The 21,206-nt window shown below is 35.0% G+C and overlaps 1 protein-coding gene and 1 long non-coding RNA gene across 5 annotated transcripts in view; both read right to left on the bottom strand.

Moving 5' to 3' along the window:
* The window catches only part of LOC122575995, a 57,669-nt gene extending 48,554 nt beyond the window's left edge, over positions 1-9,115 (bottom strand). The window contains exons 1-4 of one of the 4 annotated variants that reach the window (XM_043745643.1): positions 8,432-9,115; positions 8,248-8,354; positions 7,604-7,721; positions 5,001-5,248 (exon numbers count right to left, since the gene is read on the bottom strand). In XM_043745643.1, the coding sequence (XP_043601578.1) occupies positions 7,669-7,721; positions 8,248-8,354; positions 8,432-8,676 (405 nt within the window). In that variant the 5' untranslated portion in view covers positions 8,677-9,115 and the 3' untranslated portion in view covers positions 5,001-5,248; positions 7,604-7,668. Of the gene's footprint in view, positions 1-5,000; positions 5,249-7,603; positions 7,722-8,247; positions 8,355-8,431 lie in introns of those variants that run through there. The other 3 variants (XM_043745642.1, XM_043745640.1, XM_043745639.1) reach the window with 3 other exon arrangements.
* Positions 9,116-17,799: 8,684 nt separating this feature from the next.
* Positions 17,800-21,149, bottom strand: LOC122575999. Its single transcript, XR_006319624.1, has 3 exons — positions 21,016-21,149; positions 19,591-19,719; positions 17,800-19,506 (listed from the first exon to the last, which is right to left on the bottom strand). It is a non-coding gene; the product is annotated as an uncharacterized LOC122575999 (long non-coding RNA).
* Between the last annotated feature and the right edge of the window lie 57 nt (positions 21,150-21,206).

The following is a 21,206-nucleotide window of genomic DNA, read 5'->3' as shown; positions in this document are numbered from 1 at the left end:
ATTTCGTTAATTTTGACCATTACCTACTGGTCATTATGCTTATACAAGATACGTAATTTCTAGAACCTTTTCCGAAAGTTTAATTGATAACGAGGAAAATTTAAAATAAATCAAAAAATTTACATATACAGAAGCAGCATGACATTTAAAAATCGTAAAGAACTTTATACGCGTTGTTACATATTATACAATATTATACAACGTACCACATCTCTAAACTACATCCCTGAATATTAAATATACCAAAAAGTATAGTATAAAAATCAATATTTTAATCGTTCAAATTAGACTTTAACGTTCATCGATCAATCTGTACGCTTACTCTCCCATACGCTCGGTTAAATTCCTTCATCGAGCAATCGAATTGCAGATTTGCTAAATTACTTAGACTGTCCACTGTTCTGGAGTCGAGCGATCATACCGTGGCCGATTGCATGTGACTTATTCAGATTCCTTTGTTTCTGGGAATTTTGATTGTACGGTCAAACTATTCTGATATACCGGTGGCTGTCGTATCGAACCGTTAAGATAAATACCATGGCTCAAGAATGGCGTCGAGTAGACGTACAACGTTCGTTCATCATATTGCACCACTATTTCCGGAATTTGCATCGTTGCTACGGCTCACTTGCAGTATTGCTGGCTACACGTAGCAAACGTCCGCAGAAAAGCTTAGCAAAGGAACATATTTCCGCGTCTCAATATGCACCATAGCTCTTGTTGCAGTACGCGTTTCTCACGTAGAACATATTTGTTTTGTTCCATATTTATACACTTCGTCATCTTATTGTAATATATGACCGTATTGCCACGTGGAACAAGGATTTGGAATTCAGTATATCAAGTATTACTACGAATTTTCATGTAGTTTCGTATTTTTATTGATATAGCCAAGGAAATGCTACCTACACACAGATTTATCTCGTCCGTTAAAGAAAATAACATCTACTTCACTTTGAATATTTTGTCGGATATAATTCGCGTATTGTATACATTTTTGCATTTTTAAATTTCCCATAAAATACTGTATCATTTTATAGTTGACAACTTTCATTTGACTCGGAAAGGGTATGTTATATTGCCGAGTTTTGTTGATTTTTCCTAGAATTCTATTGTATACTTTACGCAAGTTTGTTGTGTGAGAACATAAAGTCGAAAATTTACCGCATACTATTTTTCAGTGCACAGGTCCGAAACACTGCTGCACCTATCACGACGTCGCCATTGCAATAACACAGAACCCCTGCCCCTTCATTAATATGTGACTTTTAACAATTTCTACGATGTTCGAAATCGAAATAGCATTTCTACTCTCAGAAGACCTCGATTCCCTATAAGTACCCAGCATTTCTAACTATAGAACGAGATTTGTAGAACAGTACCCGTAAAATGCTATTGTAAGCACCAGAGTTGGATTTAACTTCATTAAACCACGATTCACCGAACACTCTCGATTTCTCTTAACAAACTCTATAATCCTCTCAACAAGACTCCGTTACTACGTATATTACTGCGTACAACATACGCTACATTACTTTATTAACTTATTCGAAAAGTTTTGTGTTCATACAGTACGTGTTTTATAAAACATTTTGGAATTTCATCAGCATATATAGAAATTACAAGAAATTATTTAAAGAAAAATAAGTATAACGATCTTAAACATACGATAAGTATCATCTATATTAAATATTATCCCATTGAAGTTAAGTTTAAATACTTTTATGATGCCTGAAAAATATATATTTGTATTAAATATCTTGGAACTTTTATGTATGTCTTCAGATTAAATATTGAAACCTGTAAACAAATTATCATTTTACAAATGTTTTAAAGGAGGCGAACGTTCTGAAATTTTTAAATATTGTGTCCATTTCCTGAAATTTTAGCTGCAAAATAAACTCTTCTAGACTGGTATCTTCTCGGGCCGCACTTCGACTTCCTGGTCCCGAGGGTGTCGGCGGCGGCCAACGCCTTGTGCGGCCTGTTACCGAACATCGACGGGGCGGTAGTCGCGGTGCATCGACTATACGAGGGCGTCGTTCGGTCCCGAATGATGTACGGGACTCGGTATGGGCGGACGATTTGATGGCGAGTAGCCGCAGCATCCTGTTCCTAAGGAGGCTGCACAGGGTGATCGCCATCAGAATCGTCAGGGGATACCGAACGGTGTCCTACGCTCCTCCGTGGGAGCTTCGGGCATTGGTACTCAAGCGGAGATACTCCCACATGAGAGCGCTGGATCCGGGAAAGGACGCGGCCGAGCAGGCGGCCCCAGACGATCTGGGAACCGCCGAGGAGGATGCGTGGGACCAGTGGCGGTCTCAACTGATCAACGAGGGAGGCGAACATCGAGGCGTCGAGGTGGTCCTCCCAAGTTGGGAAGCATGAAGGAGCCGTCGCGGTCCCCCGCTGTCCTATAGGATGACCCAGGTGCTCACGGGACACGGCGTGTTCGGCGAGTATCTGATGAAGATCGGACGCGAGACGACGGACATCTGTCACCACTGCGAGGAGGGCAGAGACACGGCGTGGCACACGCTGGAGTTTTGTCCGGCGTGGGAGTTGCTCCGCTACTTCCTGCGTCTCGTCATAGGCAAGAGATTGACCCCCTCGGCGATCGTAAAAGCGATGCTGAGCGGGCCGCAGGAATACGAGGCTGTCCGCCTCTTCTGCGAGCGAGTTATGCTCGTAAAGGAGCGGGCAGAAAGGGAGAGAGAGCGTATAGAGTCTGGTGCCACCAGCGTCCCCCTTCCGAATTTCTCTGCAGTAACTAGCATGAGAGCACTTTGATCATTTTAATCTGGTATTAGTAAATTAATCGATGTTCTGCGATCTGAATTGATGTGTTTTTGCAAGTAAGTTGTAGTAAATGAATTCCCAAATATTATTTAATTAATGAAAAAATATTCACATATTTATATCAAATGGCAAATATCGTTCAGGGATCTTTATTAGAAAAGTGAAAATATTCACTTGCATGAGATAAAACATTCCCTGTGAAGAAATTCTGACGTTTGTATTCTACTTTTGCGTACTGTCGAAAAGATTCCCGAAAGCTTCACGCGTACAACGCGTTTACCAAAACGACGGTCGCAGTCATACTTAATCCGAAGAGGTATAAGAAAGAATATAAAGAAAAGGAAAAACGCCAAAGAAAAGAGAAGAAGAAAGCACGTAGGTATATGTCATTAGATGGTATTGATAAAATCCGCAATCACTAGTTGCCAGCCCAATATGTTCGTTGATTCGAAGCATTCTTGGATGACGATGGCTATGAACACGTCTCGCTTCGAAGAAGGAAGAGAGAATTCGGGATTTCCTTTCACTCGTTTGTTCAATGATAACGCGAACGAGATGTCGGATCTCTCGTCCGTTCTCGTTAAGGATATTATGCGTCGAAACGGTAGAAAGAAAGCGGATGCAGATGTTTTCCGGATTATAGTAGCGTTCCAGATACTCATATCGTAGCGTTATCTGAAAATACGATCGGCAAAGTCGAGATAATCGGATTATGTTGATCCTATTGCGTCGTTACTCGTTTATTCCACGGACGCAGACGGTTACGTTGTTCGCATAGCAAGTCGACCGCGTGCGGTATCAAAGTTTCCGCGAGTATCGTCCGTTTATTACTGCGAACTTCGCAGGAACTCTTCACTCTCGCGAAAACGTCTGGGACATTCTATTTTCATGCGCTTTTATTGCGGCCGCTTGAATCGCCCGATCCCTCCCTCACCTTTTCACTCCTCTTTCTCTTTTCCTTCCACTTCTTGTACGATATAATTCATGGCAAAGCGGTCTGGTTCTTGGAGGAATTCTCGCCATTCAGAGTTCACGAACCTGCGCGAAAATAATTGATTCGACAAAGCGCTGGATAGAACGTCTGTACTCGTTCGAAGAAACCAAAGGCTTGTATCGATTGTACTGTGTTATCGTAAAAGCAACGCCAATTCTTTATTAAAATGAATAGTAGGTATAGTATAAACGCATGCGAGGTATCTAATGAATTTTTCAATGATTTATAGGAGAAAATCACGCCGTTAGTTATGGTTCGAATTAAAATAAAATCTTACTATGAAGTTACGAAGAATTCAATCAACTTACGGTACTTGTCGTATAATTCATAATTGTATCACACAATGCATTTACCAATGTACGATGCAATTAAAATATATCAAACGTGTAATACCGATTATTCAGGTCTTACCGTGTGCAGGTTGCTGCGCATGGAGACTCACCCTAACCCACGTCCCATTTACTTTCCCTTTACGCGCAAAAAGTTATTCATTTATAATATCAATTTATAAATAAATTCCCCTTTACAAAACGTCTAATCTTTTGATCATTATGCAAAATGAACAACAAAAGGAACATTAAGGAAAACCTGCGCGAGAAACTAATCATAGAAATAAACTTAACTAATAGATCCACACGAGATACTGTTTTGTGTTTCAATAATTATTTTATAATTTCATTTTTAAGAAAATGTAAAACAACTGATAGATAAAATAAAAAAAGTGAAATATATACCACAACGAAATGCACTACCTACTTAATTATATGTATATCTATTTATTCTCTGTTTATCTATTTCACATTACTTTATCTACTTAAATACCACTCTTAATTATGCATATGGTAATTACTAATGCACTGGTATTGTTAATTAATTACTGGTGCAGGATTTTGATCATTTTATATGACTGATTTTATATAAATTCAATAAAAATTATTGTTCGTATATCAACAAAAAGCTATTTCAATTATTCGCGACAGTTACACACCGAAATAGTATCATATTAAAAATTAACGTCTGTTTAATCCAACTTCAGACACAGCAGAACGTAATTAATTCTAATATTATTCTTTAAGAAAGTACAATAATTCAAAGGAATAAATATATTTGCAACATTAACGAAAACGTCATTTACACGCAACACTAATACAAAATTATGATTTTGCCAATACGATTGGATACAATGAGCCGACAAATACATCGACCAGGAAATAACTACAACTACTATTATATAGAGACATACCACTAATATTAGGAACGAGCATAGTGACAAAGTAGTAACAAGAATGACTTCCCATGCTATGGATGATCCAAAGGATCGGAAGCCATTAGTAGTTGCCCTCTTCTATGGCAATTTCCGGGCCTCTTCAGCTTGTAGCCTCTTCTTTCTTCGGACGCAATGCCGGCTGAAACTGTCGATCATAATGATCGCTGTTCGTTCCCATGTGCATGCTGCAGCAATACATAATCGTTCGTTTTGACCCATTCGCGACTACGACCGCGAAATTCGAAAAATGAGTAGTATTCTCACATTCGTGCCAGTTTCATCGTCGATTTTTTCAATAAAATTTTCTAAAACAGGTTGGACACACGAAAACACGCCTATCCGGCCAGAGGATGTGTTAACCTGCCCAGCCCTATCTACTTATAATTAACGGACACATCAGAAAGTAAACTACCTATCCTACCCAGTCCTGTATTTAACCCTTTTAGTGTCGACCGAATGAATTGTACCTAAGCGAAGAATACCAAACCAATCTGATGTAATTTGTTAAGCTTTTATAGACAATATTTGCAAATAAGAAGAATCTTCGTTTGGGCGTAGTTTAATGTAGAACACGCAATATAAAGCATAAGTATTACATTCTCAATTATTTGTAACAAAATTTCTAATATCAATACACAAAACTACATGATAATCCCATGATGCGCAGTTAGCGTCAAGAGGATTACTTGCTTCAAAACAAGTAAGCTAGTATAACATCACTGAAATATCATTCCAATATTATTACAAATATTTATAGTTATCCAGTTATTGAAAATGTGTAATATTTACTTATTATTATTCACACAAATAATTTACTTAGCATTGATGGTTACATTGATGAATACAGCGTGTAATCCTTTATTGCACAGATTACAAAATGTACGTGATCTTCGCACAGGCCCATGAAAAATGTTAATCTTGCTTTGTAAATGCAAAATTATTTTGTAAAATATAAGGAGATACTCTGTTCTAAACAGTATTATCGAAAACATGTGATTATAGTCTCAAGCAAATCTCCCGTGTCCAATTTTTATCCTATGCCACTAGCGTTTACACAGTCTCGGCATCAACCATCGCGGAATATAACAAAAAGTTATCTCGTGATGCGAATAGTAAAGCGCCGATACGCATACGCAACGATATATCGTTGTAGGGACTTTTCACAAGTGTTGCTAACAACGATATATTGTTGTACGATACTAAAAGGGTTAAAAGATGGCAAAACAAACACGTCAACACACTCGCTCCACGGTTCTCACACATAATCCAAACACAAGAGCCTACAAGAGCCTAGAGAGATATTCCGAGACGCCTCTGACACCTGAGTTTGATACACAACTTTCAAATTCTAATTTATGTACCATTTTCCTGAAATCGACTAACGAAGACTAGCGATTATTCTGTACAACATGTAACATATTATCTTGATTTTGATTAAACGTATTTCAATTTCAAATTTAATTAAATATCCATAATCACGTTGGGTAAATATTAATAATCATGTGTATATTGTCTGGAGAAATGATATCATAGATTGTGTAAAATTTGATATCACTATTGTACATTTATCGTTAACATATTACTCGTTAAATTATTTTGACAGCTTATATTGTGATCGTGCATCGATAACACGTGTAAATTTTTTGTTTATAATGATAACAAAGGCAACGCAATTTCACAGCCTAACCACACACGCACAATGTGGAAAATACGACGCGCACGATGCGCTAATGTTATGTTAGTCACTGAGAAATTATTAAGCTTATAAACTGTGGTCATCGTATCCATTGCTTTCATCCCATTCACATAGCACCTGAGTATGTGAGTGAGATCTGACAATAAACATGACAAATATTAAACCTGAAAATCCTGAGTTAAGTAGATAAACATATCTATATAATAACGGGCTAGTAGCCCTTGATATTGCATTTTCTCATATTTTTTTCCTTTTAATGACACTACTTTATAATATACTTAAATAATTTGATAAATTAATGATTAAAACAAACTCTTGAGTGAAAAATATTTAAGTAAAAAGGTCAACAATAAATGTACTTATTGAAAAAGAGGATAAAATCCAATGCAAATAATATGAAATTGAATAATAATTGATTCCAAATGAAATATTTAATAGAAATATTCTCAGGCAATTACTTCATCGAAACATATCTTTGAAAACAAAGAAGTAGCGAGATTTGCCTGTCGCGAAGTGTTTTCTTGCACGTGAAATTTGATATCCATAAACGGATAAAATTCAACTCTAATATCTTCATATTTCAAATTCACACAGATACATATACTAATTATAAACATTACGCTGTTTATATCAATTTCTCATATGGTAATATTATATAGAGATCATACTCATATATATGTATAATATTGATTATTAATGCATTATTAACACATTATCAACAACGGGACATGCACTATGCTCGTCAAAAATTCTATGTAATGCAATCAGCCACCCGTGTCGATTCGGACCTTTCATCCTACGACATGATTGAGTGACCAAAAGAACAAAAATGCATGCGACTCACCATTAAACGCGAAGAACGTTATCATCGATGTTGCTGTGGTTCAGGAGATGTCATAATGAAGACTGTCAGTAAACAGGAATCACCGAATCCCACGCAAGAGACGAAGACTGGAAGAAATCTGTAACAAAACATAAAATATTACGATTTGTCCATAAAGACAATAAAAAGAACTGAAATTCTCATAAAAACTAATTACTATAAAAATTGGAATTCTGGTATAAAAGGCAAAAACTCAGAAATGACTTTAATGACATCTAAACCAAGTTAAATATCTTTTTATTTAATTAATATACTTAAATATTATTATGGACAGTAAAATATTTCTTAATATCGGGAAATGCCTATGAATATTCCATAACATAATTGACTTCTAAAAATTGTACTCTGAATGTCTCGTCATTAGATATGTACAGGGAGACATGTACTTCGAAATAATAAAATATGGCGTGCTTTCTTCGTCGGTTAAACACAGCTGCGCAATACCAAAAAAATGCAATGCGCAGAACGTGTCTGTGATTATTGAAAAAAGTGACTAACATCATTATTACTGGAGATTCGCGACATACATATGTAACAAAATGTAAGAAGTATTTCAATCTTATTCAAATATGCTTTCCATTATTTTAAAATAATTCAAATTTTACCAAATCTCCACAAGAAGCTATCGAATTCATCATCAATCATGGCGTCCGTTTGAGTTTCATGGCGTCCCTCTAATACCTCGAAGTTCTCCTCGCAATCAAGCAATAATCTACGTAATAGAAGACCAAAACATTAAAATAAATATACTGATGGAACAAATTATACAAAAATTAAACCATGACTAACGTCAAATTACATGTGTGAAGCTCGTTATTATACATATGTATGTGCCAGCTAATCGCTCTGAACATCAACACTGGAATGTATCTCCGCATCGCGGTTTGCCCAGCGAATTTCGGGTAGCGGAGTGGGGCAGAGGAGACTCGCCGGCAAGTCGAGCATACATAAACTATACTCAAGGATATGTATTTCACTACACGTTCACTACATATGGTCGAAAGGGAAAAGGTTACGAAGAGAAGCGAGATCATTATAAATAATGTGGTCTTCACAATCGATCAGTGATTTATATAAAAGAAACCATCATTTGTGTTAAAATAAAGTGTTATCTATACTGAAATTGTGTCTCGGTTAAAGGTTATAATGTAAACTATTGGTGATTCGGGCTGTCAAGTAGGAGTACGAACGCACGTAACACGAACGAAATAATTTCGAGAAATTGTTTAATTCCGATATAACACTCTCTGGCGAACTATTAAATAAACGTGTATTAATCAAGCAAACAAAGTAATCTATGAAAGGTGAACAATTAGTACGTAGATGACATCACCCACTTGAAACAAAATGACATGGAAACACCGTGCTTTCCGACACGAAACTGTGGTTTCGTCCCGCTAAATACTCTCCTAGCTGATTCCTGATTGGCTGAAGTGGAGCGGTATCTTCTCAACTTTTCAATCGAAATCGGTGCGGGAGATTGAAATATAGCTCGCTATAAAACTACAACGTAAGTATTTACTTATTTTTTCAGACTCTTTAAGTGCCCTACAAAGTCTTGCATCTCTTAAAATAACCATCCAAATTAACTTCTATATTTTTGAAACTAAGAGCAAATACGATAAATTTGTTCGCGAAAGTTTTAATAATAGCTTAATTAAATTCTATTGATTTCTGTATATATTCTGTTGTAACTCATTGCTATATAATTTTTTGCAAACTAAAAACGGTTTATGCAACGCCATTTCGTTTGTTCAAAATCACGCTAGCCAACTGCATGATGTTTCAAGATCTCTTACACTGGAGAAAATCATGTTATTAATTTAATTATTTAATCCAACTATTAGTAAAAGATAGAAACTGATTGTAAGTAACATTCTCAATGCTTTCTTGCTTGGTCAATCATAAGATTAATACTTCAGAAATGAAATATGTATTAGTTTTCTTTACCTCGATCTTCTTTATTCCTTCTTTTTTACTTCAGTTATTCCCATCGGAAATATCTTCGAGGACAATGAAAATGCATTTATTGTTTGAATTGGTGAGGAAACACTGCTGAGAACTAGAACACGGGACCTGCTATATTTCTCAAAGAATCAGCTGCTTTCGGCCTATTGGAAAGGCTACGTATCTTACGGAACTGTGTCACCAAAAATTATCGGATTTGTGTGGTCGGTTATCGACCGAAATGGCAATAATTTCTGCATATTTTTGTAGCATTGATTTAATTTCTCTTTTTACGAAATTTATATGTATTTCACAATTTCCTACGTAATTTCAAATGTTAACATACCACTAAATTCAAAATAAGATCCCGATCTGATTGATTTTATTAGTACTAACAAGTTATCAAAACAGACGGAAGTATTGTCCCATGTAACAAGTATTCAGTCAATTTCGCATCACTTTTGGCACACATTTACCCTATTAAGACGGCACTAGAACACAAAATGCTGCTTGTTAAACGTCACGAGATTACACCCTATGCTTCAGCAGTGATAATGGAAACTCCGGTGGAAATGTGATAATGAGCGCCATTAACGACAAACGACGCTTTTTCTCATTCACTTCTTATTCTTGGCTATGGTTCGTTGCCTGCAATACGCCGGGTAGCCGTGCGCTGCATGTATTAATTAACAGAGTTCGACTTCCGTCGAGAGGTTGGTTTGCTCCGAATCCAATGGTTAGGAAGTACGATCAGTTGTACACCGTGACAAATCGATATCGCTTTTGAGTTGTATCCTTATAAACGGAACGCTGGAAAATACAGGAAAAGTCAAAGTACTCTCTTCGCTGGATAATCAACTGTAATGTTTGAAATGTAGGTAGAAATTATCGCCATTGCTAAATGACGATTATATTAGTCACGACAGTCTACGTACGTCTAGCGAATTTTGTTTACCTGATTTACCAATGAAATTAAAAACGCATTTTGTTATAAAGTTATTTATACTCGGATAGTTTTTAGTAACTGGTATATTTTCCCACGTAAAATACCAGAATTGTTCAGAAACACACACAATGCGATTTAGGAGGGTATTAGTGGAACTGCATAAACGATATTTTCCGTAAACGTATGCGCATTAATTATTCTTTCGATGACAAAGCTAGCGATAACAAAAATTATTTTATGCAAAGAAATGTAGCTAACTACCATTTTAAGAAAGGTAATTTTATACGGAGTTCTACTTCCAAAAAATTATTTATTATTACAAAATATATTTTTTGTATATAGCATACGTATATGAAGCAACATAAATACATTATTTAATTCATAGATTAACCAGACTTTATTGAACATGTTTTTATTGATTACTTTGATAAAATATAATTAAATTATTAAATCGTAATTTTAATAGTAGGTATTTAATCGCATATTCACTCGGTTAATAGTATGAGTTTCATTGCGTGTATTTTTCTGACAGCTCACTCTTTGAAATGTCGTTATAATTGTATCGTATACGGAATTAAATACATTATTCCTCATTAAGTATCCATGTTATATTGTCACGCGCTTTATTTTTTCAGTGATTACGTTCCAGCTGCCCATCAGCCAATTTTACATGCCGGTAATTCCTACTATGGATTTGGAAAACGATTCGCACGATTTTAATGCCACCACACGGCTTCGCTCAGTATTTTTCACAAATTTGTGGTCCAGTTAATTCCACGGTTTTTCGACTAACCCCGTGAAACATGACGTGTACCAAACGTGAGAATCCCAGTCTATCTGCAATGTATATACAATACTTTATTTTGTTGTTGTTGTTAGACCTATCGCCGGGTATGATACAGAATGTAAGCGGATAACCATAAAATTATAGGATGGCAGAATCGATATCGCAACAAGAACGTTTGGATAGCTAGTCCTGTAGGATTTATGAATAGATATAGGGTTTATATGATAAAGCTCTAAGAAAGGTATATCCGCTCATCTTTTAATTTATAATATAAACCTGGTTGTGTAATGTTGAACGAACTTTGTTAATCAAAACTTGTCATAATTTAAACAGAATCTTATTTCAAGACTATATTTTATTCTTATTATGAAAGAGCTACCCTATCGTTACATGTACCTCTTTAAAGAGTATAACTACGTCAAATTTTTTTCATAAGGATAAGTCGGGGACATTTAAGTGTTCAAATTTTTGCTGTTAGAGCAATTCAGTGATACACACGTGCAGTGCTTCTGCATAGCAAACCTGCATACCTCATGCAGCGACTTCATGCCGCATTATGTAATATTCACGAAACGATCTGTCAGATTTTCATTGCCGCTCTTCGTATCGCTATCTGCACCTCCGATACTCTGATAGCGATATTATACATATATGGCATAGCATTAACTTCCATGAATTTTATTTATTATAACATTACAGAATACTAATTTAATAATATAATCAATATATATCTATTTTTATGTATAGAATATTGAAAGATATAAAACGACATAGATATTCACAATAAAAGGGATATTTAAAACAAGGGATGGCTCTACAGAAGCTTTAAAACATTCAATACGAAACGTTGATAATAACTCTGCCCAGTTATTCGTCGTATTCATCAAAATAGACGCTTGAAATACAATTTTTAAAGAGTGTAACTTGATTCCTCTTCGACTGTCACCTACACCTGTTAAACATTGATATGTTTCATGAACTCCTCTCGTCGGAGAACTCAATTACATTTCGATTCTCGTTCCATACGGTTTACGCATTTCATTTCTCACGTTTCGTGCAGCCACGAGATATCCTTTTTTATCTTCTGGGAGTTCCTGGCTCGTCCATCGCTTCCATTTTGGCCAGCATAACGATGAATCCGATAGCGTAACCACAACCACGCGAATGTAGGAAAATTTTGTCTAGTCTCGATCGTTTATCGGACCCAGTACGTGACTGACGTATCGATGCATCCTACACCAATGGCTGTATAAAGTTAAATGTCAGTTGTCGAAGCTATATTTTTTTTTTAATTCCAGTATTTTGCTTCGTAATTAGCGTTTGATAAAACAACAATGATAAATAATAAATTTACGCTTTTATTTGCAAGAATGCAACATTGCATAGGCAATTTTTGGAAATTTAACTTATTAGCTACGCAATTTCTATTATAAGGTACAATAATGAATAGAGACGTAATGCTTCGTTAATATGCATAACATATTCAAAGTCGATACCTATAAGACTTTTAAACGAGCATATTCTAATTTTATATAAACACGATTTTACTCGCGAAGATTATAGATACAGAATAACTACACAATATACATTTCAACAAGGAAATTAGATCTCACAAATTTTATATTATCGGCAAAATCGGATAGAACGTCACGCACATATTGTACATTTAACACGTAAAATAACCTGAGCTGGTTTTATAGGCTATACAAGCATAATCAATAATCAGCTTCTCTCTGTCCTACATCGTTATCATAAACCAACTCATTGGATGTTAATTGGGCATGAGAGCAGCGACATGTCGCGATAAAGATTCGTTGCGTGCATGTAATCTCTAGAATATGAATGTTGAAGAATTACTTTTACGTAGGTCGAATTATCCTAAGCATTTAGCCTCTTAGGTTCGATTGAATTTTGTACGGGGCTGTTTCTCTGTACAGAAGAGTTTAACGCGAATTACGCGTTGGAGATTCTAAAAAAATTATAAGGATACGGATCGGCATGTTAAAAAGAGCATCTAATAATGGTATATTTATTCTAACGAAAAGCAACAATCGATATCTGACACTGGCATATCAAAGACAAAGACTATATATTCTGCCTGTATATTATTAACACTGTTATAAAACGTTGCAAGTTCATTTAGTTGAAACGGTGAGCGAATGAGTCAGTAGAGTGAGTCACTATAGTGGCGCATCGTATCTAAGAGGTTAAACGGATACGTGACGATCAAACGAATTTGATTCCTCAAACTTGAGATATCTTTTGATATTAAAATAATGTATTCAAAAAATAAAAAAAACATACAAATCGAAAATAATTGCAGCAATATTGATCAATTGGACCATAGACAACACTGTTTTCCATATGATTGACATTCAGATACTTTGTTGAAGTTTTCTGAACATTTACCTATTCCTATGGTATATTTCTTTGCTATATCTTCTTGGAAGATATCCGCCAGTTTTGAGGGATTCGATTCTGACTTTTTCAAATTTGATTTTGTGCTTCACAGTGTTGCGATGTTCTGGTACAGCTGAATGTATACACCAAATAATGCACCTTCTACGTTCTTTTGAACCTGGTGCTCGCCATTGATCCGCGACGTGAATACTTATAAACACAAACTAAATGCCCAATAGCAGCGTCGGTGTGTCTTGGGAAGCCTAATAAAACTAACCGTAACTAGTGAAGTGCTAAAACGCGAAAACAATTGGATAAAGCTTAAACTCGCAAGCTTCGATTAATAGTTCAAACAATCCAGGCTGTGAAAACCTCAAAACTTTCATTAGGATTGATTGACTTTCTGTGTCACGATCTAAAACCTCTGCTCCTTTTTAGTAAAAGCGTAAAAAGGTAAATTAAGATAATGTAATGGTATTTCCTAGCAGATGGGATTCGAATCAAGGATGATAATTTTGCCAAGACATTTTTCTTATTTTTTCGTTATTCAATTTATATTATTTTCGTTGTTAACGATACGCTATATAGATTAGTTCATCACAAAGAGACTGTTTACCGTAATTCATTGTTGAATCTTAGAACGAACTTGAAATCTACCGTCGCTATTCTTTCTTAAACGGGTGGTTTTTGCGCGGTGCATTAACAGCTACTCCGTCGGCCAACCGGACAAGAAGCGAGACGCTCACGTTCTCCCTCTATCGCTAATTAACAAGTGCACGTTAAACGAGGGAGTCGCGTGTTTGCGCATGTCGTTTCGCTAAGGCGGTGCGCATAATGCTCGAAGCGTAAAGAGGTTCTTGCAAAGTGTCGCGAGTCGAGTCTGGTCGACTTTTGAATGGCTTTTTCACACCCTGCCACCGCAGCCAACCATGCGTCCTGTTTATAGCGCGCTCGAATTAATGCGAAACCACCGACCGATTAATAGTATTTGCAGAGCGTTTCCATATGCCGCAGACCAGCTATGAAAGTGTTTCCTTTCCCTTTTTACTTTCTTGCCTTGACTCGTCTGTTTTTTTTTCTTCTAAACTATTCGTTCAGAAACGTGGTTCTTTCTCCACTCCAAACTGTCAGTGTATTTTTCTAATTTGCAATTTTCTTTGTCGTATTATTCTTTCATCTTCAGAAATAACATCGAACAAATTATTTTGACAGAAATAATCGAAAACATTTCACAAAAGTCACTCGTTTGAACAATCTCCTAATCAAGAGTCATTTAAGAAATTGAAATTATCATTTATCGAACACATTTATCATATTCGTCCCGTTTTGGCGTTCGCACCCTATCGTGTAAAAATCGCTTTTTTATTTCAAACAAGCCATGCGCTCGGAGTGGCAGAAACAACTATATTTATCTTACAAAGGTTATTCGTCAACCATAGGAACCAAAACAAAACAAAAAGCGAAGGACAAAACAATGTTCGTTAAAAAAGTTCACAGCAGCATTCACCGGTGGAGACAATGAACGCACGATGCAATACGCTTTGGCGCGCAGCCACTTTGTTCCGTAGACGACCGATTCGGCCTGGATCGAAGTAATTAAGCGAAACAATTCAAAATCGCAACGCGATCCTGCATTGACGAAGATGATAGATTTCACGGAATGGCACAAACTGAAACAGGCGAGCGCGTAAAACCACGAGTGATATGGAAATACGAGCTACGCGAAGGGAAGGTTAAAAATGTGTACGTACCAAAAGTCAGAAATTAGTGTGTACATATGTCATTGTGTTATTTACATGACAGACATAAACGTTAGCACAATGACAGCGATGCTATTTGTGGCGATGGTTGAGAACGAAGAATTGAATGAAACTAAACAATACGGATACAAATAAAAACTTCCGTCAGACGACGTGCTAAAACGAATGTACTTTTAATATGCTCGAACAAAAATGACATGGAGAAAGAGATAGAATTAATTAAAAAATATGTGTCATGAGCTTTCCTTAACATTACCATATAAAATACAATTTCGAACATGGAAACGGTACCATCAAAAGTATTTCGGGTACCTTCTGAATAAAATATGTCAATTTATTTCCATTGCGCATTACATTCATATATAATTTTACGGATTTAATTATTTAAATATAGTCTGCATATGTTGCACGAAATGGAGCTAAAATTACTTTAATATCACATTCGACGTTTTGAAATATTTATGATTTAACTTGAAATATTTATATCCGTTAGTCCATCGAGATTATTGAATTTCAATGTACGTAGGAATTTAATTAACACTTCTTTCATTATCGTTCGCTCTACACGATAAGCAACGATATTGTTATTATTCATTCATTAGTGAATGGTGCAAGATAGTATAGGAAACTGAAGGCTATCGCAATTTGTTTTAATATAATATCATTTGTTATCTCATTCTTTGCGTAATTGTTGATCAACAACAGCAAATACATGTTTCAAGATGTTTCTGACTATTTTCATATATCTATCAAAAAATTCATCTATTCTATCTATTCGTCTATCGAGAAATATCGGAAATAGTTAGTGAGAGCATAGAATTAATAACCAAGGTAAATAACTAAAACAAGGGTATAGAGATGAAACAGGGATAATAAGAGAGATAGCTTTAACGGTGCCGTATATGATATTCTATAAGCGCTATTCACCCGTCTTCTCTTTAATCAGGATGTCAAACATCGATAAGTATGATTCACGCACGGATGTTCAAGAATAGTGCTCCGTGTTTCAAATAGTTGCTGGAAATCTATTGAATCAGGTAAAGTGGATTGGAATTGTCTCTATGGTTTTTTTTATAGATTCATTATCCATTGGAACTCAACCCTCCTCTTTCAGGTATTCACATCATTGAATCTTACTCCTCATTTAATGGGATACTTCTATTACCTTACCCCACTTGTTATCCACCTTATTTCAATCGCCAGATTCCTATAAATTCGCTTTGGATCTTTAGATAGCTATTGATTTTTCTTTTATGTATTCGCTATTAACAATTATCGCACTATGTTTAACTATGTTTAACGTGGCGTTACAATATCATTTTTATTCGAGTAAAATAACACTTTTTGCGAAAGTTTTATATTTCAATAAATCTCATTTTCAGATATAGCCATTCTTAAAATATATTCAGGAACGTCATTCAAAACCTTGAAAAACTTACACTCTTGACTTGCTCTACATAGATTCTATCATATTTTCACAGAATTTCACTTGTTATCAACCAATGTGATGATTAGCCGTTTGTTAATTTCGAGCTCCAAACGGCAACGGATTTGTTCTCTTATGCAGGTTTAGTCGTTCTATTTATTCTACAGACCTGAGCCGAGATTAGAACACGATAATCCTTCGTTTGGATTATTTCTGAGAATTGGCACTGTGACAGAGTCAATATTACAACTCCTTGTTAATCGATATTAACGAGGCATAACTACATTTAGTTATAAGAGACAATTTATCACATAGGATAATGGAAATCATTCAACAAAATCAGATTTGTAGTTGAATAATATATCTCGATAAAGTGGAGAAATAAATTAGTATTAATTGTATATCAGGAAGGAATAAAATGCAAACGGATCATTGTGTTGCATTTTCATTAGAAATATTTTATATAACTACTTTTTAGACATCTTTCTTAAAGTGACTCTATTCATTAAAAACACATTATGTATAACGATTCCGAATATAATAGGATAGTAAATAGACACGTAGGTTAAAAGAAATACTTGTGTTGTGTTATTAGCTGGAGGCTGCTTTTTATTTAAATAGCGAAATCAATTTACAGATCACTTTGATTTTGACGTAACAAAGTTCCTTCAGCGTCGGTTCAGTCACTGTATGTTCGCATAGTTTCACAGGTAAAGCGGTCGATACCGGAACATTTCCTGGTCTGATATCAGTATGTCTGGACGCCGACCAACAATTGGTATATGCACTTCCGAATTCAATTGGGCACAGGTATGAGAATGTAAGATGCCTGCGGGGTCAAGAAATTATCGCGTTTACTCGAAGACCTACAGGCAGAGAACCGAACGCAAATGACGAGACGTCAAATGTAATTGAAATAAGATCAATTATTATCTATTTTTAATCGTTGAACATAAATCAGGAATGAAACATACGAATAGAAAATGAAATTGTATAGGAGATTGGTTGTGCGACAAGAACTTTTAAGAATAAGGTATATTTGAGTCAATTTCATATTAGTTTTCTTAATTATCTCTTTTCTAATAATAAATCAAATATATTCTGAATATTATATCTGAAAATACTACCCATACAATTTTAATCATAAAACATTATTAAATTAAGATTACGATAAATGCTAGTACATCCTTGAAAGCAAAATTTATTAAAATATAAGGCAAAAAAATATAAAGAGAGGAAAGAAGGTAGCGGTTATTGAGAAAGTTACACTAAAACTTAATTTCGTCGTCGACCTAATTTCTTCTTAAAATATTTTCCCGCTATGTTGTCAGACCATCTACACGCTTGATGAACTAAAGTTACCAATACGCCTTTTTGTTTTCTTCTCTTCGTCATTTTGTGGTTTTTTTTTATAGAATTACCGAGAACTTCAGAAAGTTAAAACAACTTTTCGTGCTCTTTCAATAAGTAGGGAATGCGTATTATATTAGATTTAATATCAAGTTTCCTTATGAATTCCTAATGAAAACGGAGTTTTTAACAAGTACATACTATACATCTACCTTAAATTATTTTTCAATGCCTCGAAGAATCTTCGACGGACATAAAGTTGTTGGTATACTCAAAATTTTTATATTACTTTCGATAACTGTAAGTATTTGCAATAATAAATCATATTTCATACAACGACAAAACAGAAAACAACTGCACCTAATTAATTTAACATGTAGCGCACCGACAACATCGCCACATCGTGTCACATCGCCTCGCATAATCGGTCTTACAACTCGATAGATTTGTTCAGAACTGCGATCTCTCAGTACAGCGAGCTACGTGTATAACACAGTTATCATGCATAATAATATATAGTTATCACTAAATGGATAAGCGGATATTGATACATCAGCATTACCTCGTTAGATATAGGATTTCTAACAGAAAAATATGCATTTTTAATAATATTAAAATCGATACCTTATTTTGTAATTAAGTAATCTAATTTATAGTAACTAAGTAATAATTCTTTTAAACATTTAGTAACCTCATTAATAATAATCAAATCGCTTTATGCATCATCATCAATCATCACAGGTAATGCTTTAGTCGTCACAAGTTTTTCTCTGAAGTAATACTAGTTCCTTTGTATCCATGCAATTGTATCAACCTCTCCATCATATTTGTTATCTCATATCACTACGAGTAATTATAGTTGTAATTAAAATTACGAAGTACGCCTTCGTCATAAGAAAAGAAGATCAGAACATCTAGCTAAAAACGTAACTCGAAACACTTGCACGCAAGGACAAGTGCGGGCTTACCGTCGAAGCACGCAAGCTTTACTTCTCTAATAAAACGCGACAAATTAAAACTATAGTCTGTACAGACTTTCCTATATAATATGTTGTTACAGCACAACACATTTCTTATATAAAATTTAAACGAATAAAAAACTCTCAAATCGGGAATTCATTAATCACTGTATTACTATGTATATTCAGGTTTACATATTAGGTGCGACCAATTCTTTTTTTCTCCCCATTTCCTTTTCACCAGTATTCGCATTTTCAACGAGAGAGTGACGCGCTGTCGAAACAGAAGCTAGAAATGTTGGCAGGCTTGAAGTTTCGTTGGGTACGGCAGCACTGCCGTTGTCTGGGCAATGCAAATTCGAGGTATACCAACCTGCGCGTGAAAGAGAACGAGCGACGTAATGCCCTCGAGGCGGTGCTGGTCCCCGTGCTTCTATTTATCTTTCGAGCTTGGAACGATAGGCGCGACATGCCGCTGGATTATGAGCCATTCGGTGGTTATCTGAAAATTTAAAGAGTACCTGAATGAAGTCATGCCATAATACATGCTTTCTTTATGAGGGAACTTTTCATTATGACGGGGAGTGGATGAGGTTAGGAAGGAAAGAGAAAGAAGCACCGGACCCACGTTCATTGTATTCATTAAATAAAGTCCCGCTTGTCTACATCTTTTGATCAGAAATCGAGCGGGACAAGAGAAAATGTACGGCGAGAAACCAGCATGGAATATTGTCGATAACTGTGAGAAAACTATCATTGCTATATAGAAGAAATAATGAATTGGAGAAACGAATTGAAATAATGAATTTTGAGGGAAGTACATGACATTTGTATTCTGTGTCTGTTAACAACTAGAATCGTAAATGATTGAATTGCTCGTCTTTTTTTTATATCAGGATATTTTATTTCATGTTTGTTGTATTTTATCAAAATATAAAGATAAGAACGAGAGTTACAAAACAAATCGAGTTGATTAATATGATACAATATGATTTTTTGAACATGGTATTCCATGTTCGTTGCACATAATTACTATTTTAACACTCTATTCTCATCCAAAAAGATATTCCAACGTTAAAATTATTGAAATTCTGCCATTCTGCTTATTGTTCAAAATAAATAAAGCGTAACGAATCAATTTTGATAAACGTTAACATTATATAGCATTCTAAAATACGTAGGGATTGGCTTTTTGCTTAAATAGCAGAATGTATCGCAAATAAAACAAAATTTACTATTACCTAAATATTACACCCAAATAAATGTGGAAATACGTACATATGTACGTATTGCATATTTTGCGAAGATTCTCATTTACACAATGTAATATAATATCGCAGATAAAAGCACCGAGAAGATCAGTAGAAAAACAAAGGAGTCGATTTTTTAAAAAATTGACAAATACATGAAAAAAAGTGTAAAGTATCTCATAAAAATTCTGTTGGTAAAATGTCTCAGTGATGATAAATATTAGCGTATAATATTTAGATTACTTCAATAATTTAAGGCGTACATTTGAATATAGAGTAATTCTAGACAAAATGTGGCCAAATTCTCATATTTGTAGAAAGTTAAACACAATTATTTATAATTTCTTGTTACCGACTATCCTAAATCTTCATTTAACAAAACACACACTTTATTATTCTATAGGTTGTATTAAAAAACAATGCTGCATGATAGTTATATTAATATTACTTGTATTATGTATTAAATGAAAATTAAATCGTATAAAGTTCCAATATGATTTCTACCTATTAATTAAGTTTATTTAATATAATTAAATTACGTCACTTACCTATATCAAATTTCTATGCTTAGATATTCACGTTTTAACTGCATAAATTTCGTCAGACTAAATTATACATATTATCTCATGTGTGTTTACATTCAACGTGCTTCTCGCGTTTCAGTCTGGTCTATCGTTTCTTTATTAGGTACAGAATATGCTTCCTACTGAAAACATATATATCCTTGAGCACAGTTTAT

This window comes from Bombus pyrosoma, linkage group LG15 (genome assembly GCF_014825855.1).
Source record: "Bombus pyrosoma isolate SC7728 linkage group LG15, ASM1482585v1, whole genome shotgun sequence".
Lineage (NCBI taxonomy): Eukaryota > Metazoa > Arthropoda > Insecta > Hymenoptera > Apidae > Bombus > Bombus pyrosoma.
The sequence above is the reverse complement of the archived record's forward strand: the minus strand, read 5'-3'. Positions and strand labels throughout refer to the sequence as shown.